Raw genomic sequence first — 23975 nt, 5'->3', positions numbered from 1 at the left:
AGATATCGTGTCTTTAATGTAAATGACGTGGTATACAAACTATCTCATGCAACTACATGAAACTCTAAACGAATTTTTAAACTCGATGTACCACTTATCTATATCTAAATCGGACAATTCCTGATTTTTATCCAATGCCGTACACGTGCAAATACTTTTGTAACGAGGGAAGCAAAGTTCATTCCTACTCATTATACTGGAGTAAGATAAGCACGGCAAAAAAGTGAAGAGAGAAATCCGTTGAACGCAAGCCTTGTTATTCTTTCGACGCGTCCAACTCTTCAAAGAGTCGTACATTGACGAACATATTCACTACGGTGTAAATAGAATTAATGACGTATGGAATAGAGTATTTTTTTACACAATATAAAAAGAGGAGATCCAGATAAGTAATTACAAAGGACGATATTTCTGTCGACTTTAATTGATGACTAGGATTCTGACGTATTACTTTGCATGATATCAGCGTCTTCCGATGTTCATTTCCGTTCGACATCTTCCGTTCATCTTGGTACCCAGAACCTAATGGCACATTGTCTCCTTTGATGAACCAATGGGTTGTATTTTGGGAAGGCGTTCATCCGGGACGAGTTGTAAAGCCGTAAGGTTACATAAATGTCATGACTCGTGCGCGTTTGTTCGTGTATTCGCATATTTGTCCGCGGTTTCCATGCATTAACGGACAAAGATCAACACCCATGTACGAATTGATGCGACGCACTTATAAAAATATCTCGTATTAATATTCAAAAGTAGTTACCGTTCACAATTTCCTTAAAATTTTTAATAAATTATAACTAGACCTCATCTAACATACCTAAAGATCTTTAATGTTTCAACTTAAGCAGCAAGATACTATTTTTGCAAGGTGTCTTACCTTACCAGGTAATGAATATCAATAAGGAATACACGAGAGTTAGGGGATGAGCTAAACTATCGATTCTTAACGATAAGAGAGAACTCCAGTTCGTGGCTCGATTCCAAGGGGGCCTTTGCAAGGCTTCCGTCGTTGTGGATTAGTAATCTTCGATTAGACGCACGACTATGAGGGGCAATACACCTTATGAATAAAATTTCTTTCCCGTCCTTATTCATCCGTAAATCAAAGCCAGTAATCTTTTATTGTTTTCTTATTTGAGGGTATAATTTATATTAATTACAAGCTTGTAATATATTAATTGGACGAACTTTACATGAAAAATGTTACGTATGCATGAAATACATTCAGAATGAAATCTATCGTTGCAATTACGTTCGCAGCTTCAAATTATATTATGCAAAAAGGAAATAAAAGTAGATTAAAATATGCATTAAACGAAAGACTGAATTTTAAATCGAAATATGATAAATCTACACTGCTTTTAAAATGCCCGCGTGAAGATATAAATTGCAAATTCTTAAAAAATAGATATAATGTTAGAAAATTAAAAAGTCAGAAAAATAAATCTACAATCGGTATTATCCCTGTCGGTATGTTATTTTAAATAATTGAAAACGTTATCAGAACTTTCAGACACGAACATTCTTACCGGAAGATGGTTGTAACGACTAGTATCGATTTTATGTTGAACGAGTCCATTCGTGGTTTTATCCGTACAAATAGCGACTGATGATACAATTTCATGTATTTATAATAAAAAGAAATAAATAAAATATGAAATAAATAGAAAGTAGGTCTACGATAGATCGTGTATAATAAAATATTTATCGTCACTATGAACCTCTTATAGAAAATTAGTTATATATTAAGCGAAAATTAATTATAAACTAAGTAATTTATAAAAATTTTATTAGGAGTATATAAAATCGTACATACAAAATATAATTTACAAATAATCTGAAATTCTATCAATTATATATATTTTGTTCATAAACAAATGCTGTAAGGTTTTGCAAAGTTGAACTCAAACCAGCAAACCACCGAAGCTAAAAGCTGTACATGTCTAACGCAGTTAGAAAACACTAAAACTATTTATTGCCTCGAGCAATTTGTGACAAAAATGGTATTCAACAGAAATCTTAACCTGTCGCGAGACTAACACATGCATTTCATATGTAATACATATATCGTAATAGTCGCACGAATAAACTATTTTTGTTCGTGCAACACGAAATATACGGCTTTTATTTCTCTTTGAAAATTATTTTAAAATAAATATATCAGTGTAAATGTTTGCCTGACATGTATTACGTAATTAAAAAAATAAAATAATTTATAAAATTGTAATGTTTCTTAAGCTGAAAGATGAAGTCACATATATTTCACTATTACATACATATAATTTAAAAAATTCAACTTACATCGATAATCAATTAACAGTTCTTTGTTTTATTTCAGGTAAGAGACGAGGTAAAAGTTTATGCCAGAGCAAAAAGTGAAGCGAAATCTCCAGCAACTAGAAACGTTTAGTAACCATGAACCCAAGAGAGTTCCTTCGAAAAGACAATATCGTCACGTATGTAACGTCTTAAAATTATATATCATTGACTCTGTTTTTATGACGTTTCTCTAATGAAACATAGCGCCTCCATGACGCGACTACGTTTATTAGTTTGCTTGCTATTTGTCGATAATATCATCACTTGGAGTGTAACACCGAGGGATATGAAATGAATGAAACAACCGATTCATTGAAGAAGAAGTTTGGCTGAATCTGTACACCACTAACGATAATATGTAATTGATGATGAAGCGCGAAATAACTCGAGAGTATCAACGAGTGACTTAGTAAAACCAGCAATTAATCAATAAAGATATTGAAACTCTGAATGTTGGAAACTCTTTCTCGTGACGTAAATGATATTTATCAACAACCAGATAACATTTTATTAAGTTACCAGAACTGAATTATGGATGCATAGATAAGTTTCATTACCGACTTTGCGCTATAAAAAATTCTTCCTCGCATTTTATATTTTTTATGATATTTTATATTTACGAATAAAACGAACGTTATATTTTTATAGAAGAAATTTTTCGAAATACACAAGATTCATAGCATCAATCGTTTTACACTTTCTATCCCAATCAATCTTTGAAATATTTATCCTTGTATGTGTAAAGCTTTCCCGCGGATATCGGAAGAGATTGACAAATTTTTGCATGTTACTTGGAATTACTAGGAAATTTGAAATATATCATACTAACTGGGATGTCGACCGCATCAACGTAATAACAGTGGAATTAAAGTGGCTGGGTAGTAAAGGGTGCGCCACGCTTTATTCGCGCAAGCAACGTTCGATCCTTTCCTGCTTACAAGATAAATGTATATTTGCTCATAATGAACGAGAAAAGTTACGGTAATCAGAATGAAAGCGACAGACATGTTTAACCATCTTTCATTTTCTTTTTGCGACTGTTAAGACACGCTGTTAAGATATTATTATAAGACAAAGAGAAGACGTGTAGAAGGATTAAAACTTATGTGAGTTAGTCATAATAAGCTTAAGATTTTGTTGAGGATACTGAAACTCTATAAACTTATCGGCTTTTAGCTGATCAACCACACAATCGCAACGACATTCTCGATTACATAATTATCACAAGAGTTCGTTCTTTTTATCACGCGTTCTCGTCAGGCTACGAATTAATCATGGATAACAGTTGCATCTTTTATGCAATTGTTCATCGATATTCGTGGAACGAAATTCCTCCGCGAGACGTCGAAAGCATCGGCATTTCCCCGGCAACAACTCATTCCTTTGGACGCGCTGACAAAAAGCATAGTGGAAAGGAAAGTTTGGTAGCCATTGCGTGAGGAAAAAAGGGGGACTGGTGCTACATAATTTATCGATAGATTGTTTCGTAAAAGCTCAACGAAGTCGTATGTGTATGGGTGGGTTATCGAGTGAGTTGGTTAGGTGGTCTCGTCGGGTGGTTGGGCGTGAGGCGCAGGAGCAGAGCACGCCAGGACAAACGGACGGACGTGGAACGACGGACGAACGTACCTTACCGAGGAAGGACTTCCAGGTCTTTAAACGAGCTAGTTTCTCGTGAGACACTGATCGACGAACAACCTGGAGATCGCGTTCGCAATTGCTATCGTGGGTCAGCATAGATTTTCAAATCAGGTAAGAGAAATTGTTATCCAAACGCGAGTAGCACCTTCGTTCGGTTCGCGAGTCTTGGATTCCAAGGATCGTGGACCCCCTTTTACGTCGTTACCAGAAAGGTCGAAGATGCTAGAAAGTACAGTGTCTTTTTTTCTTTTCCTGATATCTTGTAGGAACAGTTCCGAATTATTTAAACACGGATATCAGAATCAAGCACGAATGACAATTCCGTGTGACGTGATTTCAATTTTACTCGGTGTCGTTTCACGCAAGGGTCTAGGATCTGTGACCTGTATTCACAGCAAATTAGTCGGCGAAGGATTTTCCACTGATTTTTTCATCATCTTTTATTTCCGTTCGTCTTTGACGAGTCAAAGTTTAAGGAAAAATTCACTTTTAAGAAATGTGCACCTTTTTGTCGTGCGAGTCCTGTAAATAAGATCTGACGTTTCAAATTTTTCTTAATCTGATGAAACAAAACGTAATAACGTCTTGCTTCTCACATAACGAAGTTTCAAGAGGCTCAACATTTTCAAAGAATATCGTATAACGTATAAATTATCGAGCGTGTATTTTAACTGCTCTTTTTCCTATAAAATGTTAACGAATAATTTTATAGAAGTAGATACTTAGAGATACTGTAGATAGTAATCATTGACTATATTTCAGCTAATGCTTATACAGTTCATAGCGCGAGTAACTCGATAATTTGTTTTTAAATGGTTTCAGTACACCGATTCAAATTATTAGTGCAATCACCCGCAATAGTAATTGGAAGCAAACATCCATAGACGTATATAATACTTGCACAATACCTAGTTACACACTTAGAAGTGCACTCTTCATCCACGTTCGTTATGACAATTATCTAATCCGAAGACTTTCAACGTGACATTCTATTTTATTACGTACGTTAAACTCGTTTCTTTCCTTTCATCTCGACATTATTGGTGAAGTACATAAAATTCTTAATATCCTTAGAATCATAATTTTTATTTGATTCGTTGTTTAGCAGTAGCGAAAGGTGAATAGAATAATGAATAGCAGTATAGCGTATTGAATGCTATGTTAAATGTAATAACGAGATACTTGATGACTAGACGGGAAAAACACGATGAGTCATATTTTCCATTTTTCGTAGGAGAGAAATTTTAAAGTTTGAAAATCGATATCACATTATCGAGACTGTCTTCTCACTTGGCTTTGTCATTAGGTATACATTTTTTTCAAATCAATCAAATTAATCATCTTTACATTAGCTTTCTCACCCTCTTTTGAACAAATAAATTAATCATCTGTACATTAGTTATTCTCTTGATCTTATATAAAATTACATAGATAGATGCAAACTTTTTGTATGTATTGAAATACTTCTTTTTAGTTACCAAGAAACATAGAAATTAGAAATCGATAAAAATGGACTTAACATATTCTTCCCCTGTGATAGAATTTTAACACTTTGCTATATTAAGAGGATGAAAGAATTTCTGTATATAATTTGCGCATTCTTCAAAATAAGAATAAAATGTGTATTTTTGATTCGTTTAAGAATTTGCTCGATAACCGTGGGATGTCGTGGAAATCGTTTGGAGAATTGTATCTATATGTGATCCGAGAATTCAAAGTGTCGGTCATCAATTGATTATATCGATTATACCAGGCATTCTGTTGGCACTTAAATCTCTTTTATTCTCAATTTTTTACACTGACTTTCGAAAATCGAGGATATTTTACGTTACCGTCACGAATAGACGTCCCAAATCGTTAAGTGCTGGATCCTCTGTGAAATTCCCCTTTGTTCGATAGGCGTAAGTTAACTCTATCGTTTAATTCGAATTGATTCGGAATAAAAGTTAGAAATTTTAGACACACGTCTAAAATATTTAGTTCTTATAATTTCAGATATAAAATTGTTGGAGAAAAACATATTTCTTCGTTTTCTAGAAATAGCAACGTCTGGAAGTAAAGTATTTGTCACTAATCTTTAACAGTAATTTGTATTATATTATTCGACATCAAATTGTGATCTATAATTTCATTGCCATAATATTTTTTTAAGTCCTCAAAATGTTTCTAATTTCGATTTGTAAATCGATTCGAACACAGATCTGTTTTTAGTGTTGTTGCTATGTACATGGATTCTTCTTCTCTCTTCCCTCGTTCTTTTCTAATTTTATCGAAACCTATAAATACATTTTTTTGCATCGTAAACCATTGTAGAATCAGTCGATCAAAGTATGTATAGGAATATTGCAAAAATCGTATGTATATATAATTCTCCATAGTCATGTTCTTCGTGTTATCCGGAAACGATCTGATTCAAAGTACAAAGTAATATATCTTCTCCACGTTTCTTCTTTAATCAAAATGCAAACCGTCGTTGCCAATGCGATTTTCACAAACGTTTCAGTTCTATCAACAGGAAATCTTATTGGCGTAGAACTCGCAGTGCTGCGCTTGTAAATAGGTTAGCATCCAGGAAGCGTTGATGCGTTCTCGATAACTACGCCCACGTGACAATTGCACATCGACGCTGCAGGTGACTCAAAGATGCTACTATAAGATAAAACAACATCACTTATACATCGTACATACGCTGCCCCGCTGTTGTTATCAGTCGTTACCCCCAATCTGTCTTTTCATTTTGTCCCTAACAAACTCGTAAATATGCGAAACGCACGCAAGAAATGTGTACCAGAAAATAGAGGTTTAAAGTTATCATCGATAGTGGCCTTTGACGTTGTTGTCGCAGGATCCACGGGAGACGTAGAATTCAAGTCCTAATCAACTTTGATAGCTGGTACATAGAATATCACGATTGTTCATAAGGAAAAGCATATAGAACACTTTGTCTACACCTTATAGATGGAATTTCCAGAGCGTAAAACCACAAAATACACGATAGGCGTGAAGTATTGTATTACGAGCCATTTTCTCTCAGACTACCAAGAACAGTAGTAAATTTATATTTCAAGCTTCACTAGGGTTATTTATGTATTGTACCCTGTACGTACTTTTCGTAAAAAAAAATAAAGTTTGCTGTTATTTTGAAAACAGCTTAATACGTTAATTTTAGAAAATTTTATTTGAAAGAAATGGTTACGTTCGTGGAATGTAATTTTATGGTTCACGTGTGAAGAAAACGAAAACGAGAAACCAAAAGTTAAAAGAATCGACATTATGGTAGTACAGTGTGTTTCAAAGCTGCGAATAAAGCAAACGATATGTTAGAAGATGACGAAACATATTTTTTTCATCCATAAACAATTGTGATACATTTTATTTGATATATTTTAATAATAAATGTTAGTGAAAAGCTAAACTAGTTTTCGAACGAATAGAACTATAATGCCTAAGTAGTTAATTAGAAACAGTTTGAATATAATTACAAGTTTCATAAACCGTTTATATTTATTATGTCATGCATTTCTTGATAGTTCAATTTACATAGCCCCCACTGAAGGATCTAGTTTCGTCATACTCACACATGTCAACGGTAATAGGGTTTAAGTATCTTCTTTGTTGCTATACGCTGTAACACGACTAAAAGTTTTAACGTGTTATATTCATTCGTTGACCTGGATGCAGTTCGTTAGAATCATGTTTGCGTTAGACTCCGTATCGATCCTTGCAATTGAAAACAATAAAAATTAGCATGCATGCGTGTTAACTGTCATAAGTGTTAAATAAATTAATCCGTCACAGGCGTGACGTTCCCTCGCCGAATGATTCACGCAGTTTTTAATTTCCAAGAAATTGAATTTCCATATCCTTGAATTTATTCTCGCACGATTACAAATGTTTAGATGTGATACAACTATTAAGTCTGAAAATCTTTGCAAAACAGAATTTCGGAAACGAAAACTTGGATTTTTCTGTAACTAACAGATTGTCCTAATAGGTTTAGTTATCTAGGCCTGTGACAAATTCTCATTCCTCAAGCATCGCATCAGATATAGTTACCACCTACGCTTTGATCAAAGCCTGAGAAACGCGTAGCTACCTTCCAGTATTCATAGAGTGTAAAATTTTACGTTAAAAAATTTTATGAAAGACATATTACAAACAATTATTCCTAACGATATGGACAAAAATAGTATAAAAATTTGGAAAAATTCGACAAAATTGGAATCTTTGGAAATATTGAAAAAAATGAAGATATTTGTATTTTAGAAAACGTTATTAAATAAAAATATTTTTAAAAAGATACACGTTCATAATTATTAAAACACCTCTCTTACAGAATATGATAATTGACCCAGATTATCAAAAATGCGAATCTATTAATTTAATGTTGAATTTAATAAAAACGTGCCCTAATTTTATTTATATATCGAAAAACATTAGTGGCAGTCGTTAAGAGGAATCAGGGTAACCCAACGGATAGTAGTTCAGGGTTAAGCCCTGATGTCGATCGGAAAATGGCGTGGCGAGACATTTTCCGTGCTATATTCACGTAAGATGACTCGAATCCGGTAATGGCCCGCGTGACATTCGTCACAGAAGTGTCGCAAGCTTTTTTTATGACGCGTGCACTCATTAGCAAGTTAACTTAACCGTATTACACGATGTGCATCCGTGTGCATATAAACGGTAGACTCGAACACGCTCGCCGGGTCGGATCAATAACTTCAGGAATGGGCACTTGCCGAGTAGTACAGACACGCTGTGTATGACCTGTTTCTCGGTCTCCCTAGAAAATGAGAACGGAAGACTTTGATGTACTAGCAATTATCTTCCAAAATGATTTGCCGGTCATCTTGTGGAAACCAGGTTCAACAGTCGAATTAATTTGACGTCTACCGGCGTCTGTGTTTCAACTACGGTTTAGATCAAATTGAAAGGTTCCTGATTCCATTTAAATAGCATGTAACGTGTAAATATCAAGTAACGCTGCTTGAATAAATTTTATTTGAAACGATATTACTAAAAAAGGAGCAAAGCAACTGAACAAAGAAGTAGATGAGCAAACAAAATACAAGACTGTTCTCGGTCAAAAAGCCTATCCCATAAATCACAAGAAGGAGTTAAATGAGTTGATTTCGAAAGGTGTAGTTATTCCTGACTATCAGATAGTAGGTGAATCACGTGTTCACTGAAATTGAGTTCGCACGAAATTCTGGCCCGTATAGATTCGGAAAATTCTTAGGAAGGTCGTGTACGCTAGTAGGGTGTAAAAGAATCGTGGGCGATATTTTCGTGAGTACATTGAAGGGGTAAAAAAGAAGAAAGTAGTAGATGCTTCGACTGATAAATACGTCTGAAGGTTACTAGAAGGTTACAGATCGTATTTATTATATATGAACGACTATAATACATTGACCTCATATTTTAATCAAACGCAGACGTGAACCCGTTATATCAAAGCCAGAAAAAACGTCTGACTTGAATTGGCGAAGAAATTCGGTTGTAATTGGCGACGAAGAAATTCAGTTGTAATTAATGACGAAGACTTGGTAAAAATATAGCTGATTTACATTAAATTGTAAGGCAAAGATTTACGGGATAGAGAATAAATTAATTTCAAAATTTGATTAAGTCATAAGTACATAATCGTTGCGCTTTATGTGTTTCTATATGATAGATTTGCATGTGCGATAAAGTTAGTAAAGACTTGGACGTTTTGATATACGAGGCATACCTACGTTCTCAAAGAAAATACTCTAACGTCGTAATCAGTCAAATCGTGAATGCGTTGCGGGAATACCTCAATTATATTAGTCTTTCGCACGAAGCTTCCATGGTTTCGTGATACCTACAGAAATGTATTTACCAAGGTTAACTATTGCCACTATTATACGTAGAAATGTGATCCTCCTGTGTTCTACAGTTAGAACGGTTGCGTGCGTTCCATCCTCTAGGCTCTACACCCCTGAAACTTTCTCCATCTTCTTTTTTCTTCCTTTCTTGTTGTTTTCTAATGAACCTTCACGCCTGCGAACAGTTAATTACTTTTTAGCGTTAAAAAGCGTTTTCTTCTTCGTAATTAGTAGTAAATACTTAGTTTTCTATGTATGTGTTTATGGAGTTTGTATCTAGGTATGACGTGAGGTAAAAATCCGAAAATAATTCCACGTGCGAAAGTGCCATTCGACTATATCACATTAGTTTGCATTAGTAGAAGTTACAAGCAAGGGATCTGAAAATCGAGACCATTTCTAATCTAGCACACATACACGTACGAATCCACAATAATAATAGCAGCACTAATAAAATGCGCTGAAAGTAAATTGACACTGATTACAATGCTATATTCACAATACTTATTGTTAGCAAATAGCAGTACTTTTAGGCACGGTCATAGAGTGTTGTAAATTCTAATTGAACGGTATAGTTGTTGCACGCATCATATGTAGCTATCAAAACAGGTAGAAATAACAATATCGAGCAAATTGCATCCCTGATTGTCGTTGAATTATCCACAGGAACTAGTAGTTTGAACTTTGAACAATTTCATCTTTCAATCTGTTGTTATATGCATAAGAATTGTACAAATGTATGTAATGTACTCTTCTGTATCTGTCTGTCACATCTCTCGTGAATATGTCGAATATATAAACATCTTTCAAAATGTTAACACACTGAATGTCAATACACTGCTACATCAAAACTACAGTACGTATTAACATTTTCGAATGAAAATGATCGAAGTATACAGCTGTGTTTCCATGTTTGAATGTCAAGCGAGAATGTCAAAAACGCGAATATTACTCTTCCAGGATTTTGAAGAGATGCCGAACATAATTATTAAAAGCATCAAAGTAGTTTGCTAATAATGGTTTCATTAAACAAGCTTCGTCGAGCATCATATGTATTTAATTGCGATGATTCACGCATCACGACAACCGTCTTTCTCATTCAGTACGATTCATTCGACACAACGTAGACTTGGTTGGGAACATCAGCACTTACGTAGAGTTGTATGATCTCTTTGATGTAATCTTTGATGAAGACTACCCGTTGATACGTAACAGGTTTATGGAGAAATATCTTGTCAAGGGTGACAAGATCGTCCAATCGACGCGCGTTTAAACGTTAATCGCGTATGAACGAACTGAAAAATGGATTCGCAACAAACTGCAGGCAACGCGTCCGAATCTCCTTCGGATCGCGAACTAAATGCGGTAAGCTACAATTTTACAAAAACGTTCAAGCACTTTTCACGTACTTTCGTTAATGTACTATGTTTCATGAAACTACTGAACTCGCAAAAATCTTAAAGATTCCTCTCGAAATTAAAAACATTGACTATACAAGATTAGAAGAATTTCTTGTTTCAATATTTTTAAAAAGTTTTGTTTGTTTCAATAGCGTCGAATTATCAATGAGAGTTTTAAGTTGCATATCGATTATTTAATTGTATCTATTAACGTGATATCTGATTGAAAACTACGTTTTACCCGTTTTAGAACATCAACTATTATTTCAAAGTAGTGCATAGATAAGAAACAAAGTTATATAATGTGTCGGCTCATTTTAATCGAAAAGGAAACATCAATGACTTGCAATCGTAATTAAAGATCTACAGCAAAGAACTGACATTTATGACATCCAGAGACTGTCAAGAAATAGCTGTGATAGAAAAATTTATTATTCTAGTATCAAGTGAATATTGTTTAATAATCCGGTAGAAATATTTGAAAAAATATTTGAGAAAAATTTAAGAAATGAAAAGCGAATCACAGATAGGAAGAGCACCATATAACGATACTCGTGACATTACATTTCCAATTTTCAAACTAGTAAACATACATTTTGTCGGCGATGATATTCCATCATTGAATAAAAGCGTTGTCTGCTTTGCACCATGTCAAAAGTTTCGTGTTTACGACACGTTCGTACAAACAGTCTCAGCGAGCTTCCCGAATGTTTTTCAATGTTGATAAATTCCATGAAGAAACGAGGGTAAACAGCCTGGCGTTCCGAAGGAAAGCTACTGCTGTAGGTCACGCCAATCTAAAATGCCTCGATGAATTGCAATAGATGTCGATGGTATACTATAATCATTCGTGGTTTAATCCCATAACGAGTAGAGAAAGTCGAACGGTGGCAGGTACGGTAAATACGAATCTTCAAAACGTCTCTGTTTTATATTACAGACTGATCGATGGGCTCAGGGCCAGTATCGATTATCAAGATTTTCCATGCATGTTTCTACTGTTCGTCCGTATCATTTTTGAACAGCTCGAATTGATTATTATCGAAGTCTGGTACAAACATTCGCACCAAGAATTATTGATAATAAAAAGAATGTCACTATTAGTTAAGATGTTGCAAATTACTAAAAGAACAATCGCTCGTTGGATATTATTACAGAATTAGGAAATATTAACCCTTTGACTATGGGAGACGTACCAGCCGTACCATACGATAGCAATTCAGTCGCAATCTACATGGAGAACGGCGAAATTTTTCGTTAGGCGTGTATTTCTGAAAGAATGTATGTTGAAATAATTAAAACATTGAATTCCAGTACATTAAACCGATATTATTTATTCGTTCATATTCTCGTTTATTCAAAATCACTTGTTTCCATAGAATCCGAACATGAATCATTTGTTGTTTCATATTTACATGTAGTTTCTCTGACCTTTTTATTATCCCAATTTTTCATTTTAAGGATATACAAAGCGAAAAGTGTGAAATAAACATATTTAAATAATATATAACTAAGGGAATATGTAACTAGCAATAGTTGAATTAGCATTCACTCACATCTGGTTCAAATGAGATTTGCTAAGCGCTTTTAGGCGCTAAGATTAGTCAAAGGGTTAATTAGATACGTCTAAATGTCAAAGCATAGAACATAACTGTTATTAATTACGTCATTCTGTTTGTACGACAATTTTATGAATCTCTATCGAGTACCGTTAAAATCTCACTTCGAAACTTGTTTCTGCGATCTGTGCCGACCGCGAATTGTCGTGAGTAAAATTATTATTTCGTAGGTGAAATCAAACCCGCCATTACCATCTGTCTATCGGGCGAGACCGCAAGGTCCACCTGGATTACCAAGGCAGCCTGTAAATAATGGTGCCGTAGGACAACCACGACCGGGTGGACAGCTACAGCAAATTCGTTTTGATAATCGGTCTCCAGTCGGACAAACGAATCCGGGTCAGTTCGTCCAAGTCAGACCGTACGGATCTCCAAGATCACCGGGAGGTTCGTTTCCTCAGAAGCCACCGCAACAAGGTCAACATCCACCTATCGTCCTAAATCCGCGTTTTCCACCGTCGCCCGTGCAACGTTCGCAATTGGGACCTAGACCGCCGCATCCTGGAAATTATCAAGCGCAAAGGTTCCAAGGCAACGTACAACGACCTCAACATCCAAGACCAGAGCATCTAAACGGACCTCAACATCCAAGACCAGAGCATCTGAACGGACCTCATCAATCAAGGCCGCAGCATCCGAACGGACCTCAGCAATCGAGGCCAGAGCATCCGAACGGACCTTATCAACACAGGCCAGAACACCCAAACGCACCTCAACAAGCACGGAATCCTGACATTCTCGCACGATCGCAAGAAATCGCACACAAACCATTGCAACGAAATGAATCGTTGCTGAACATATCTCGACAGAATTTAGCTATCAAAAGGGAAGATAAGAAGCCATCACTTCCGCGAATAATAGTCGACAAAATGGCAGATGTCGATAACTCGAAGAAATTGCAGCAGTTTGAAAAGCCTATTTCGAAGGAAAAAACCGAACTTCGAGAAAATGCGGAAAACGATGACGACGATGATGTTGTAATGGACAGAAAATCGCCTAACCTAACTAATCGTGCTAACGGAGACGTTACCAGTCAAGAAGTTTTAATAGAGTCTAACGTACCAAAAAGTGATGTTCAGTCGGTGAAAAGGCCAGAAACCGCTACAATAAATGGAAAAGTGGATGATAAATTCAACGCAACTGCGCAGGGAGTTGGTCAGCAAATTAAAGAAGTTGCTATGAACCTTGACAAAATACCTGTTAAAGATTCCAACACGATGGAAAGTGATAACAGGTTGCTCACGAAACCAGGCGAAGAAGCGCAGACCAAATTGTTAGACAAACAGCAAGTAGATAAGGTTGGTAGTCAACCAGACGAACCAGAAAAGAAATTAGTCGAAGATCAAACCCAGAAAGAGAACACGAATAAGGGGAACGTGAGCAAACCAGGTATAGAAAATGAAATTGAGAAATCGGATAATATCGATGTATCTCTTGCGCCTGAACAATCTCCCAAGCAATCGGAAGAAGCTAAATCAGGACAAGATGAACAAAATTTAAATCTGTCGTCGACAACTTCAGAAAAATTACGTGCAACAACACCAACGAAATCGGACGAGGATAACAATCAACAAATGCAAATCCTGTCTAAGTCCACAGATAAATCTCCGGCAAAAACCAGCCATGATCAGAATCAACAAAATCTGAAACTATCCGCATCTCCGAATAAATCCCGGTCAAGTACGCCCTTAGAAGCGAGCGAAAGTCAAAAGGAGCTCGAACGCGACGAAACGTCCAAATCTCTAGAACAATTGCAAGAGGATATACCAATGGATACAAAAGAGAAACAAAGCGATCAAGAACTCAAGGGTCCACCGCCCATGTCTCAAGTCAATTCACGTGCGACTGTCCCGGCAGAAATAAATCAAAATGAAAAGGAAATGAAAGAAACTGGAGAGAAACACGACATTGTGTCTGCATCAGAAACTAAATCAGACGTAGATCTGCTAAAGGAAACGGGAGAAGTTAAAAGCAAACAAGAATCGCATTTAAGAGCACCGACGAAAACAGATCAGATCAAGGACGAGCCAGAACCCACTGAAATGTCGAAACCTGAAAAATCAAGCGAGGAAGAAAAATTAGCGGATCTTAGTCATTCTCCGAAGGAGAAAGAATTAAGAGATCCATCTTCAAAGTCCCCGGCTAAATCGACGAATGTAGCCGAAGAATCAAGTACAGAAGACGTGTTAGAAGATTCCAAGTCCGATAATCTTCGAGATTCTTCGGAAACGAACGCGAAAAGAGTTGCCGTGAGTTCTGCTGCTTCTGAAAAAGAAGCAAGTGAGACACAAGAATTTCCAGTACCATCAGAGGATGGAGAAAAGATTGCGGAATCGGTACTGCCTGTCGTAAAGTCTCCTGAAGAAGGAGTGAAAGGTTTCGACAATGGAGAACAACGATCACTGTCGATAAAATCTTCGCCATCCCAAAGTCCTCACTCACCTGTTTCTCCAAAATCGCCGAAATCACCGAAATCTCCAAAGTCCCCGAAATCGCTGAAATCGCCTATAGAGAACGAGGAATTAGAAGAGAAGGAAAAAACGGAGCAGAAAAAGGCTGATGACGAAACGACACCGGACTCGAAAAGTTTGCCGAAATCAGTTAAATCGCCTAAAGTTCAACGCGCACCGACACCTGCCAAACGAAAAGAAAAGAAGTCTTCGACGACACCAGGTTTTTATTTACGTTTAAGAAAATTTCGGCAGAAAATAGTGAGAACAAACGTATTAAAAAATTCGACTTGAAAACGCGGAGCTTTATCCTTTACCATGTTTATCGTAGATAAATGCTGAAATCGAGACATTTTACTGAGATTTTGCTTCACAAATATCACGATACTGTTATGTTTTTTTTTTTTTTAATGTAACGACGAAAAGAAACTGTGTTTATATTTATTTTTACAGAGGTTGAAAACGGCAGCGTAACCAACGAGTCGGCTCAATCCAGCACGGTAAATAATTTTAATTCAACACATATGCTTTTGTAGATTTTACAAATTATCGAATCGATAATAAAATAACGTGATAATCTTGCGCAGGAACCAACCACAAACGGAGTTGGGGATTCACCAACGAAAAAATCACCCTCTAAATCGAAAGATGCTGACAAAGGACCGACAGCTGGGTCACCTGTAAAATCGCCAAGTAAGTCCGTCAAATCGTTACCACGAACTCCAGAAACTCCTTCGTCGACAGCCGGTCAAGAGAAGAAAAGTAAGTATTATCGAAATTTTTGCCTAAATTTTATAACAAGCTCGATAAGCTTTGAGTCGAGTATTTTTGTTTTAATTTTTATGTAACGAATTGGCCCATTTTTGCAAAGAACGCATGTTAATAGTATGTGTTGAATCCTATAGAACTGCCTATGAACAAAATTCAAGTGGGATCGGCGCCCTCTCCCAACTTAAAAACAGTACGATCGAAAATCGGCTCGTTGGAAAATGCAAGTTACAAACCAGGTGGCGGAAAGGTGAAGATAGAGAATAGGAAGCTCGACTTTAGCAAGGCGCAGCCGAAAATTGCCGCGAAGAACGAGAAATACACACCCAGTGGTGGCGATAAAAAGGTTAATCACTTTATATTTTTTTGGAAATCTTTCTACCGTCATAATTACGAATAATTATCTATAAAAAAATCTGCACATGGCATGGTTTATAATCCCTTCTTTTTTCTGTATTTTCATCGAAAAATTATTATCGTTTAACTATTCCTTGATAGATCGCTCAGATGAAGCTTCAATGGAATGCGAAACCAAAAGTCGGTTCATTGGAAAATGCAACGTACAAGCCTGGTGGTGGTGACAAGAAAATAGAAACAGTGAAGCTGGACTTCAAAGATAAAGCAAAACCAAAAGTTGGCTCCAAAGACAATGCCAAACACATTCCTGGCGGTGGTGGCGTCAAAGTAAGAATTTCAGTTTGAAATATATTTCCTTAGGAATGACTCTTAGAAATACTCTTAGAAACACAGATACTCGTAAACTCTTCAGTGAATCTTTTATTTTCGTTTGAAACTTATTTTAGCGAGTTTGTAATTCGATTAACAGCTGTATGTCTCCATAGTCATTCATTTAATACCTAAAGTTTTCCTACTCCAGTTGTTCCATGAGTTTATATTGTGCTATATAATCATAATTTATTAAGAAATATATGTTTGTGTTTTCTCTCATATTCGTAACTAATTAATGGAAGCTATTATAGAAACCGATGTATTTGACTATTTATATGTACATAACCAAATTTTCAAGCCAATGGTTATCATGTACTTCGCCTCACATTACCCGTTTGTAGCGTTTGGTGTTATCGTAGTGACGAATCATTTTTCTAACTAAATGTTTGCACTTTACTTCAACATTTGTCTATTCGTAATAAAATAGCATCGTAGCTATTCATCTGGATCATGTCGCGAGAGTGGCAGATTGATTTCGACCGGAAAATTATTTATCTCGATTCTGATTGAGTCGTTGCATGTAGAGAATGTTAATGTAGACTTGCATTTACATTGTACATTTTACATTACTTAAAAAAATTAGTGTTTTCAAAAGTTACAGAAAGCGAGAATTCTAGCATCAAGAAAAATTATTTCATGTTACAAGTAAACAAATCGTTCTTTCCTTCTTGAGGACAGACTCAGAGATACCTTTTGTTTCATAAATTACTCTTCGTCATACAGAACTATGCGTTCGACTAGTTGAGATAATTATTGAACGTAGGTACTTTGCGCACTATGGCTTTGTTAATTTGTCCGCTTATCTTGATGCAAAGAAATCTTGAATATCACAATAAAATATCTTTTTCAAATGTGGATCCTTTGGGACTGTCTGATTAGCCAAAACAAAAAGCACTTCAATTTCTGCTCTAGCGTACGATTTTCATTTTGTTGTCGCATGTATTGTCACCCATTGTTATTAACAAGTCATTATTGTTTGTTGGTATTCAGTCATCGGCAACACCACCTAAGACGCCTCAGGATTCGAATAACGACGTAAGTATATTAAATAATTTCACGACACGACATGTTAGCTATCCTCTCCAGAGGTAGCTACTCATTGCATCGATATCAAAACGAAACCCACAATCCATCCATAATCTGGACTGTAAATCACAAAATTGTAAAAGGGAGTAGCTAATCGATTCGACTGACAACTAATGATTCATCGTTTTTAACTAATATTTGTCGCTTTTGTGTATTGTCGAAATATATGAAGCAAGTTTGTCAAATTTAAACTTTCTTTTTTTAGCAGTAAGTAAATTCGATCTAAAGGGATTAAAGCATGTTTCTGCATGTTTTGAGATTAGTATAAATGTTCGTTGCAGAAATCAAATCGTTAGTTTAGAGAGCACGATGCGGAGAGGCTTCAACGAGAATGGAACTTAAATTCAAGATAAATTTATAAGTTCAATTTTTCTTTAATTAATTATGTTATCGACAAGTAACTAAAATTCTAATTTCAAAATCAACATTGTCATTTATTCATCATTTCCTACAACAAATAAGCATTAAATAATAACCGAGGTTCTAATGTTACTTTCAGATCCAAACCCAAAAAATTGATATCAAAGCTGAGAGTAAAGTTGGTTCCTTGGATAACGTGAAGCATAAGCCAGGTGGCGGTGACAAGAAAATTTTCAACGATAGGGATTATCTTCGACAATCGGGAACTAATCCTGAAAGCCTCTGTGGCAGTGGATCCCAGGTATGTTTTATCTTACAAAATCTCGAGAATAATTATCTTATTTCAAACGAAATGTGGCAGTTATCATTTTTATATTCAAGGATTGAAATCATCAAACAGATTAGTTGGATAAATTTTGGGAAGAACTTTCTCGGTTTTATAACAATTCGGAATCTTACATCATTTTTCTCGAGATTCTTTGTCGTGTCACATTCGTTTGCACCATTTGTCACGAAAAAAGCTTGACAACACGCGTTGCATGCTTCTCTGCAATTTTTTATCCAACATTTATGATTTTACACTTTATGACAAAGAATTATTGCCAAAATAATATTCACTAGTTTCTTTCTTTCGAGTTCTATTTTACATTTTTAACATTTTTACGATGACAACAAATACAAATGAATAAATTTCGGTTATTTATATACGACATTTGTACTTCATGGAATAATTTCATACTACGTTGCGAAATAATTTTGAAGCAACACGTTTCTCTTCGTTTGTGAACTACGATCTGTTAAATTTTGCAAGATTACGCACTAGAGAAAACTAATATAATTAAACTAATAAAACTAAAGAAAATTTAAATATCTAAAACTTGTAACAAAAAGATGTAACGGTTGCTTAATCCTTTGAAGCACATTTTCAATTGCGTCTATGTAGGTATATTATTTTATACAGCCGAATTTCTTGCAAAAATATATGTAATAAAATTACATTGTTTACAATACATTATATCACGAAGACATTGCTCGACACCCTTAATACATATTACATATTACGTATGTACGTATAGTTCGTGAATGATTTATGATAAATCGGTGATAGATACATAACAGTTGGTACAAAGAGGAAAATGTGCGCTGCTTCAAAGGTTTAACGTGACCCAGATTAGAATGAGCTAGCAAGGTTGTAACGCGGAGGTTAATGGGCCACCTTAATCCTGTGTGTTGTGCCCGCAGAGCCCTGTGCCCCCTGGCACGGTCGCCGCCGGCAAGAACGGTCTGCCTACATCGGACGAGAACCTCAACCAGGAATGCTAGATCACGAAAACTCAACCGCTAGACCCGATTTCCTTGTCACTTGCGTCTGATTAATCATCCGTAATCTCTCCCTCCTCGATCATCGAATCGAACGGCCAGTATTGACCCGTTGTTCGATGGAGTCGAAACGTTGCGCGTAGGAACGAAGAACGAACATATATATAGTCGTGCAAATTCATTTCATCGTAACGCACTCGCAAGCGTATCGTATATGATTTTGAATCAATTAATATTCGGCTCTATTTGACATCGCGTTTAACATCATGATCGTCTCGAGTCAACGATGACTGGGAAATTTTTTACGTGCCATACGGGGACAGCGTTTTTCGCACGGAGTTCTGGCGTTTAATCGATGAAAACTAGCGCAAAAGGCAAAGGGGTATTTTTCCTCGTCGCTATGTGCTTTTACACGATCGATAACGTATACGATGAGTATACGTATCTAGCGTATAACACTACGATCACCAGCAAAATGATTTCCCCCACCCTGTTAACGCATTTATCCACGAAGTCACTTCAAATAATTTGCGACACTTTTTCAGATTGAAAAAATGTGTTTTCAAAACTTTTCATACGACCGAACACAGATTACATTAATCGTGCATCATTGTAATACTTGTCGTAGCGTAATTGTCCAACACATCGAAACAGTTTACCAATTATCACAGCTGATTCTTCGAATTTTTATAAATATGCAAATACTTCGATTTCATCGTAAACTTACATATTACATATAAGGAGATACTCGAACAAAGGATACAATGCTTCCCTTATTTGAGATTTGCACGGATACGACGATACCTACGACGATAAGAGCGCAAAATATTATACAATTGTTTGCTATATCTTATACATTGCAATAAGAACCATTTTAAGACGCGAACGTTTCTAAAGGCATTTTTCCGATCTGAAAAGGAAATGCGGTAACGTGATACGTTTAAGTTTAATTAAATGAATGAATTCTCATTTTTCGTAGTCACTTAGAACACGGTTTCACAGTGGCACGGCAATTACAACAATTTTACGATCACATAATGTCAGACTCATTGTACGAATTGATCGATATTGTAATTCACGAGACCGAGAGTAGGTGTATTTTTGTTAAACCTACAAGAATAAGGAAACGCGAATTTTCCGGCTATAGTGTAAATAGCTAACTGTAGTACTAAACAAGGCTTTGAATGTGCTATGGTAACGAAAAGCAAAATACAACGTTGATTAATAAATAATTTTAACCATAATACTAATGCTAAGTCGTAGAGCTACTTATACGATTAATTGAATTCTATTTTAGCTTTTTTATGGTGCGTTCATAAATGTGTGTAACGTACATATAATTCGATTAACATTAGTATCCATGAATAAATATGGTTACGATATATTCGATTTGGAAATTGCGGTAGAAAAAAAAGTGAAAGAAAAATGAGAGGAAAGTAGAAAATGCAGCAGTTGATAACCCGCAAAAATTAACTAATATCATAGAAAACATTTCTAAAGTTCAAATAAAGTCAAGCTTCACGATAAAATTAATCTCAGCCTGCGTAAAAACATATAAAATTCGAAATCGGTGGTGATAACATAAAAAAGAAGAATATTGCGAATGAAAAGGCAAGGATGAAATAATAGATAAATGCAAAACGCTGTAATTACATTGTCACATAGGAAATATAATTAAACGCTATAAATGTAATCTAATATTAAAGGTTTACGTAAACTCGCCTACTCCCGGATTGAAGAAAACAGATACGTGCTCTATATATAAAATAATTGAAGTATGAAGACAAAATGCGGTGATGCACAGATTATTAATTTTATCCTTGTATACTGACATACTGAAGAAACATCAATTAATTCGAAGTGATGATATTAATTACATGCTGTCATAAGACGATACAAAAGAAGAAAATATTAGCAATTAAAAACTTTGTTTTCTTTGTGCATCACCACCTGTTGAAAACATGTACGGAGTGTACGTTCATTGAATGATTATAACTACTAAGTTTAGAATATACACATAAATATATACACATTCTACGTCAAGTTTTTGATATGTTCTTTGTGTATTTGGACAATGCATTTTTATCATAAAAATGAGATTCTCGTATGCACTCTGTACATGATATATCTATATCAGGTGTATAAGATAAAGTATTACGAGTTGTTTCCTTTAAAACTATTAAAGAAAACAAGAAAAAATATTTTTTCTATGATTTGCTGATTAAATTATTTAATTTTTCATTTAACGAGTTAAAAAGAGGACTCTGCGCTTTCTTCTTTAATGAAATAATGTACAGTTTTTGCATTTCCAAGTAGATTTTATTTGGGATAAAACATTATTCTATATTTTGCGTAATTTAACACGGAAAGTCTCTCTTTGTCATCCAAAAGATTCCATAACAAATTTTCTTGTTAATCGTAGTAATTTTGGAGGAATTATCTTGTAACGCTTTCTGTGATACACTCTGTATAATGTATTTGAATAGTTTCTAGCATTTTTCATTAACCATCGCTTAAACTGAATCAATTTGTTTTAACTCTTGAAATATCAAAGGGAAATCAATTTTACCGTAACATTCATTATTAAGGCTAAGAAAGTTTATAAGTATCAAACTTTTCAATAATTTTTCTTTCTATTTATTAATACATGTATAGATTCATTGCTTAGCAGCACGCTATAAGACTCAAATCATTTTACGCACCATGTAATCCACTTACTTTGCTTTCATCTTGATGCTCAAGAGTTAAATCAAGTACGACTTTTTCATTACCGAATTTACATTTTATCTATCGGAAACTTATCCGTTAGAGAAAACTATTCTACGGCATTCACATCTCGTGTATATAAATCGTATGCTCGATTCCAGCGAAAGAAGAAAGAGTTTAGTGTGAACCAACGACTCACCCAATTTGTGCTTGAATTTATGAGCAGCTTTCTCGCGGTAAATGCAAACGATGCGTATTAAAAACAGAGTTGAAAGACATGGATCTCTAATGGATGAAGTTTACGACGTCGAGCGTCGATTTATTGGGAATTGCCGGGTTCTGAAGAAACTTATCCCGTGGAATAAGTTGCTGTCGTCTCTACGTAGATCGGTAGAGGAACCCCGTTGAAAAATGAAATGATATTAGAATCGTATACAATGCGCAATCATATTCAATGCATCGAGTGAGAAACAAATATTTCACACGGTTGCATCGAATACGTTTCATGTTGTATTTAAATGATAGAATACGATAAATTCGTAATCGTTACTGTAGATACGTAAACTATCTCTATTTGTTGTATACATCAGAATAAATACTTAGATTCTACAACTGATCTACAGTCAGTTGAAAAATGAGAATCAATAATAAAGTGAAACGTCGATGGGAAAAGCAAAATAACTGAAATATTGCAAATAATTTCAGAGAAATGTCTCTCTCTCTCTCTCTCTCTCTTTCTCTCTCAATCATACAACTTTTGAAAAATTCATGCAATCTATGCTAAAAAGGTATATATCAAGTATTATTTATACTTTATTGCTTCCATATACCGATTAGTACATATTTCAACTTGATTAATTATCCGATGATTCGCAAAAATTAGATACATAATAATAAGTTGCCGTAATTGTTACGAATAATCACACTTCATACGAATATTATTGTATAACGAATATTCGACATATTGTCAGACATAACAAGAGAGCCATTATAATAATATTTTTGTTTTTAAATTTATATTCCCAGCATTTTTATTAAACCCTCAAAAGGTTAACACTGTGATTACTTCGTTACATAGAATCGGGTAATTTGTTATGCTTTATGGGATTACAACTATATTGTCATCTGTAGATATACACCTATGTTCTAAGTGAATGTTTTAACATAAGAAAATGAAAGTAAATTTAATAACGTTTAAGGAAAAAGTATTTGCAGAATGCAATTTAAAATTGTTATCATTAGGAGCTTAAAATGTTGCTTATAATTACGTATAATTTCTTTATAAAACAATAACGTCCATTTCATACATGGTACGAGTATCCATTCAATGTTTTAAATTTTTCTATAGAATAAAAACAGAAAAATAGAGAACCTACCGAAATAAGTTTTTGCGCACAATTGTATTATCACATCTTTTGTTCTTAATAATCAGTAGTAATTTGTAGCACATGCAGCGTAATTTATAAAGGCACAGGTGTAGTTAATGGCATACACAAATGCTAATACTAAAATATTAAGTAGATAGAAATGATTTTCTTTAGCTTTAATTTCTCGAGTATTTAAATATTTAATGAGTTACTTCGGTGAATTTTCTTATATGGATAACAATAAGCACAGCGTGTACTTCACCCTCACATGTAATACTTGGTGGACACAGAAGCATCGCTGCTAATCACCGCATTTATAAATTAAGGTCAGTCTGCACATAAGTAACACTTCAATGAT

At 35.1% G+C, this 23975-nt stretch overlaps 1 protein-coding gene across 5 annotated transcripts in view; it reads left to right on the top strand.

Annotated features, from left to right (window-relative positions):
• The window catches only part of LOC132911678 (serine/arginine repetitive matrix protein 2), a 34173-nt gene that overhangs the window by 8464 nt on the left and 1734 nt on the right, over positions 1 to 23975 (top strand). The window contains exons 1-10 of one of the 5 annotated variants that reach the window (XM_060968457.1): positions 3982 to 4071; positions 11028 to 11177; positions 13002 to 15504; positions 15735 to 15781; positions 15869 to 15974; positions 16187 to 16395; positions 16548 to 16733; positions 17769 to 17813; positions 18364 to 18525; positions 19467 to 23267. In XM_060968457.1, the coding sequence (XP_060824440.1) occupies positions 11115 to 11177; positions 13002 to 15504; positions 15735 to 15781; positions 15869 to 15974; positions 16187 to 16395; positions 16548 to 16733; positions 17769 to 17813; positions 18364 to 18525; positions 19467 to 19547 (3402 nt within the window). In that variant the 5' untranslated portion in view covers positions 3982 to 4071; positions 11028 to 11114 and the 3' untranslated portion in view covers positions 19548 to 23267. Of the gene's footprint in view, positions 1 to 3981; positions 4072 to 11027; positions 11178 to 13001; positions 15505 to 15734; positions 15782 to 15868; positions 16044 to 16186; positions 16396 to 16547; positions 16734 to 17768; positions 17814 to 18363; positions 18526 to 19466; positions 23268 to 23975 lie in introns of those variants that run through there. The other 4 variants (XM_060968454.1, XM_060968458.1, XM_060968456.1 and 1 more) reach the window with 4 other exon arrangements.

The sequence above is a fragment of the Bombus pascuorum genome, chromosome 11, assembly GCF_905332965.1.
Source record: "Bombus pascuorum chromosome 11, iyBomPasc1.1, whole genome shotgun sequence".
In the NCBI taxonomy this organism is placed as follows: domain Eukaryota; kingdom Metazoa; phylum Arthropoda; class Insecta; order Hymenoptera; family Apidae; genus Bombus; species Bombus pascuorum.
The sequence above is the reverse complement of the archived record's forward strand: the minus strand, read 5'-3'. Positions and strand labels throughout refer to the sequence as shown.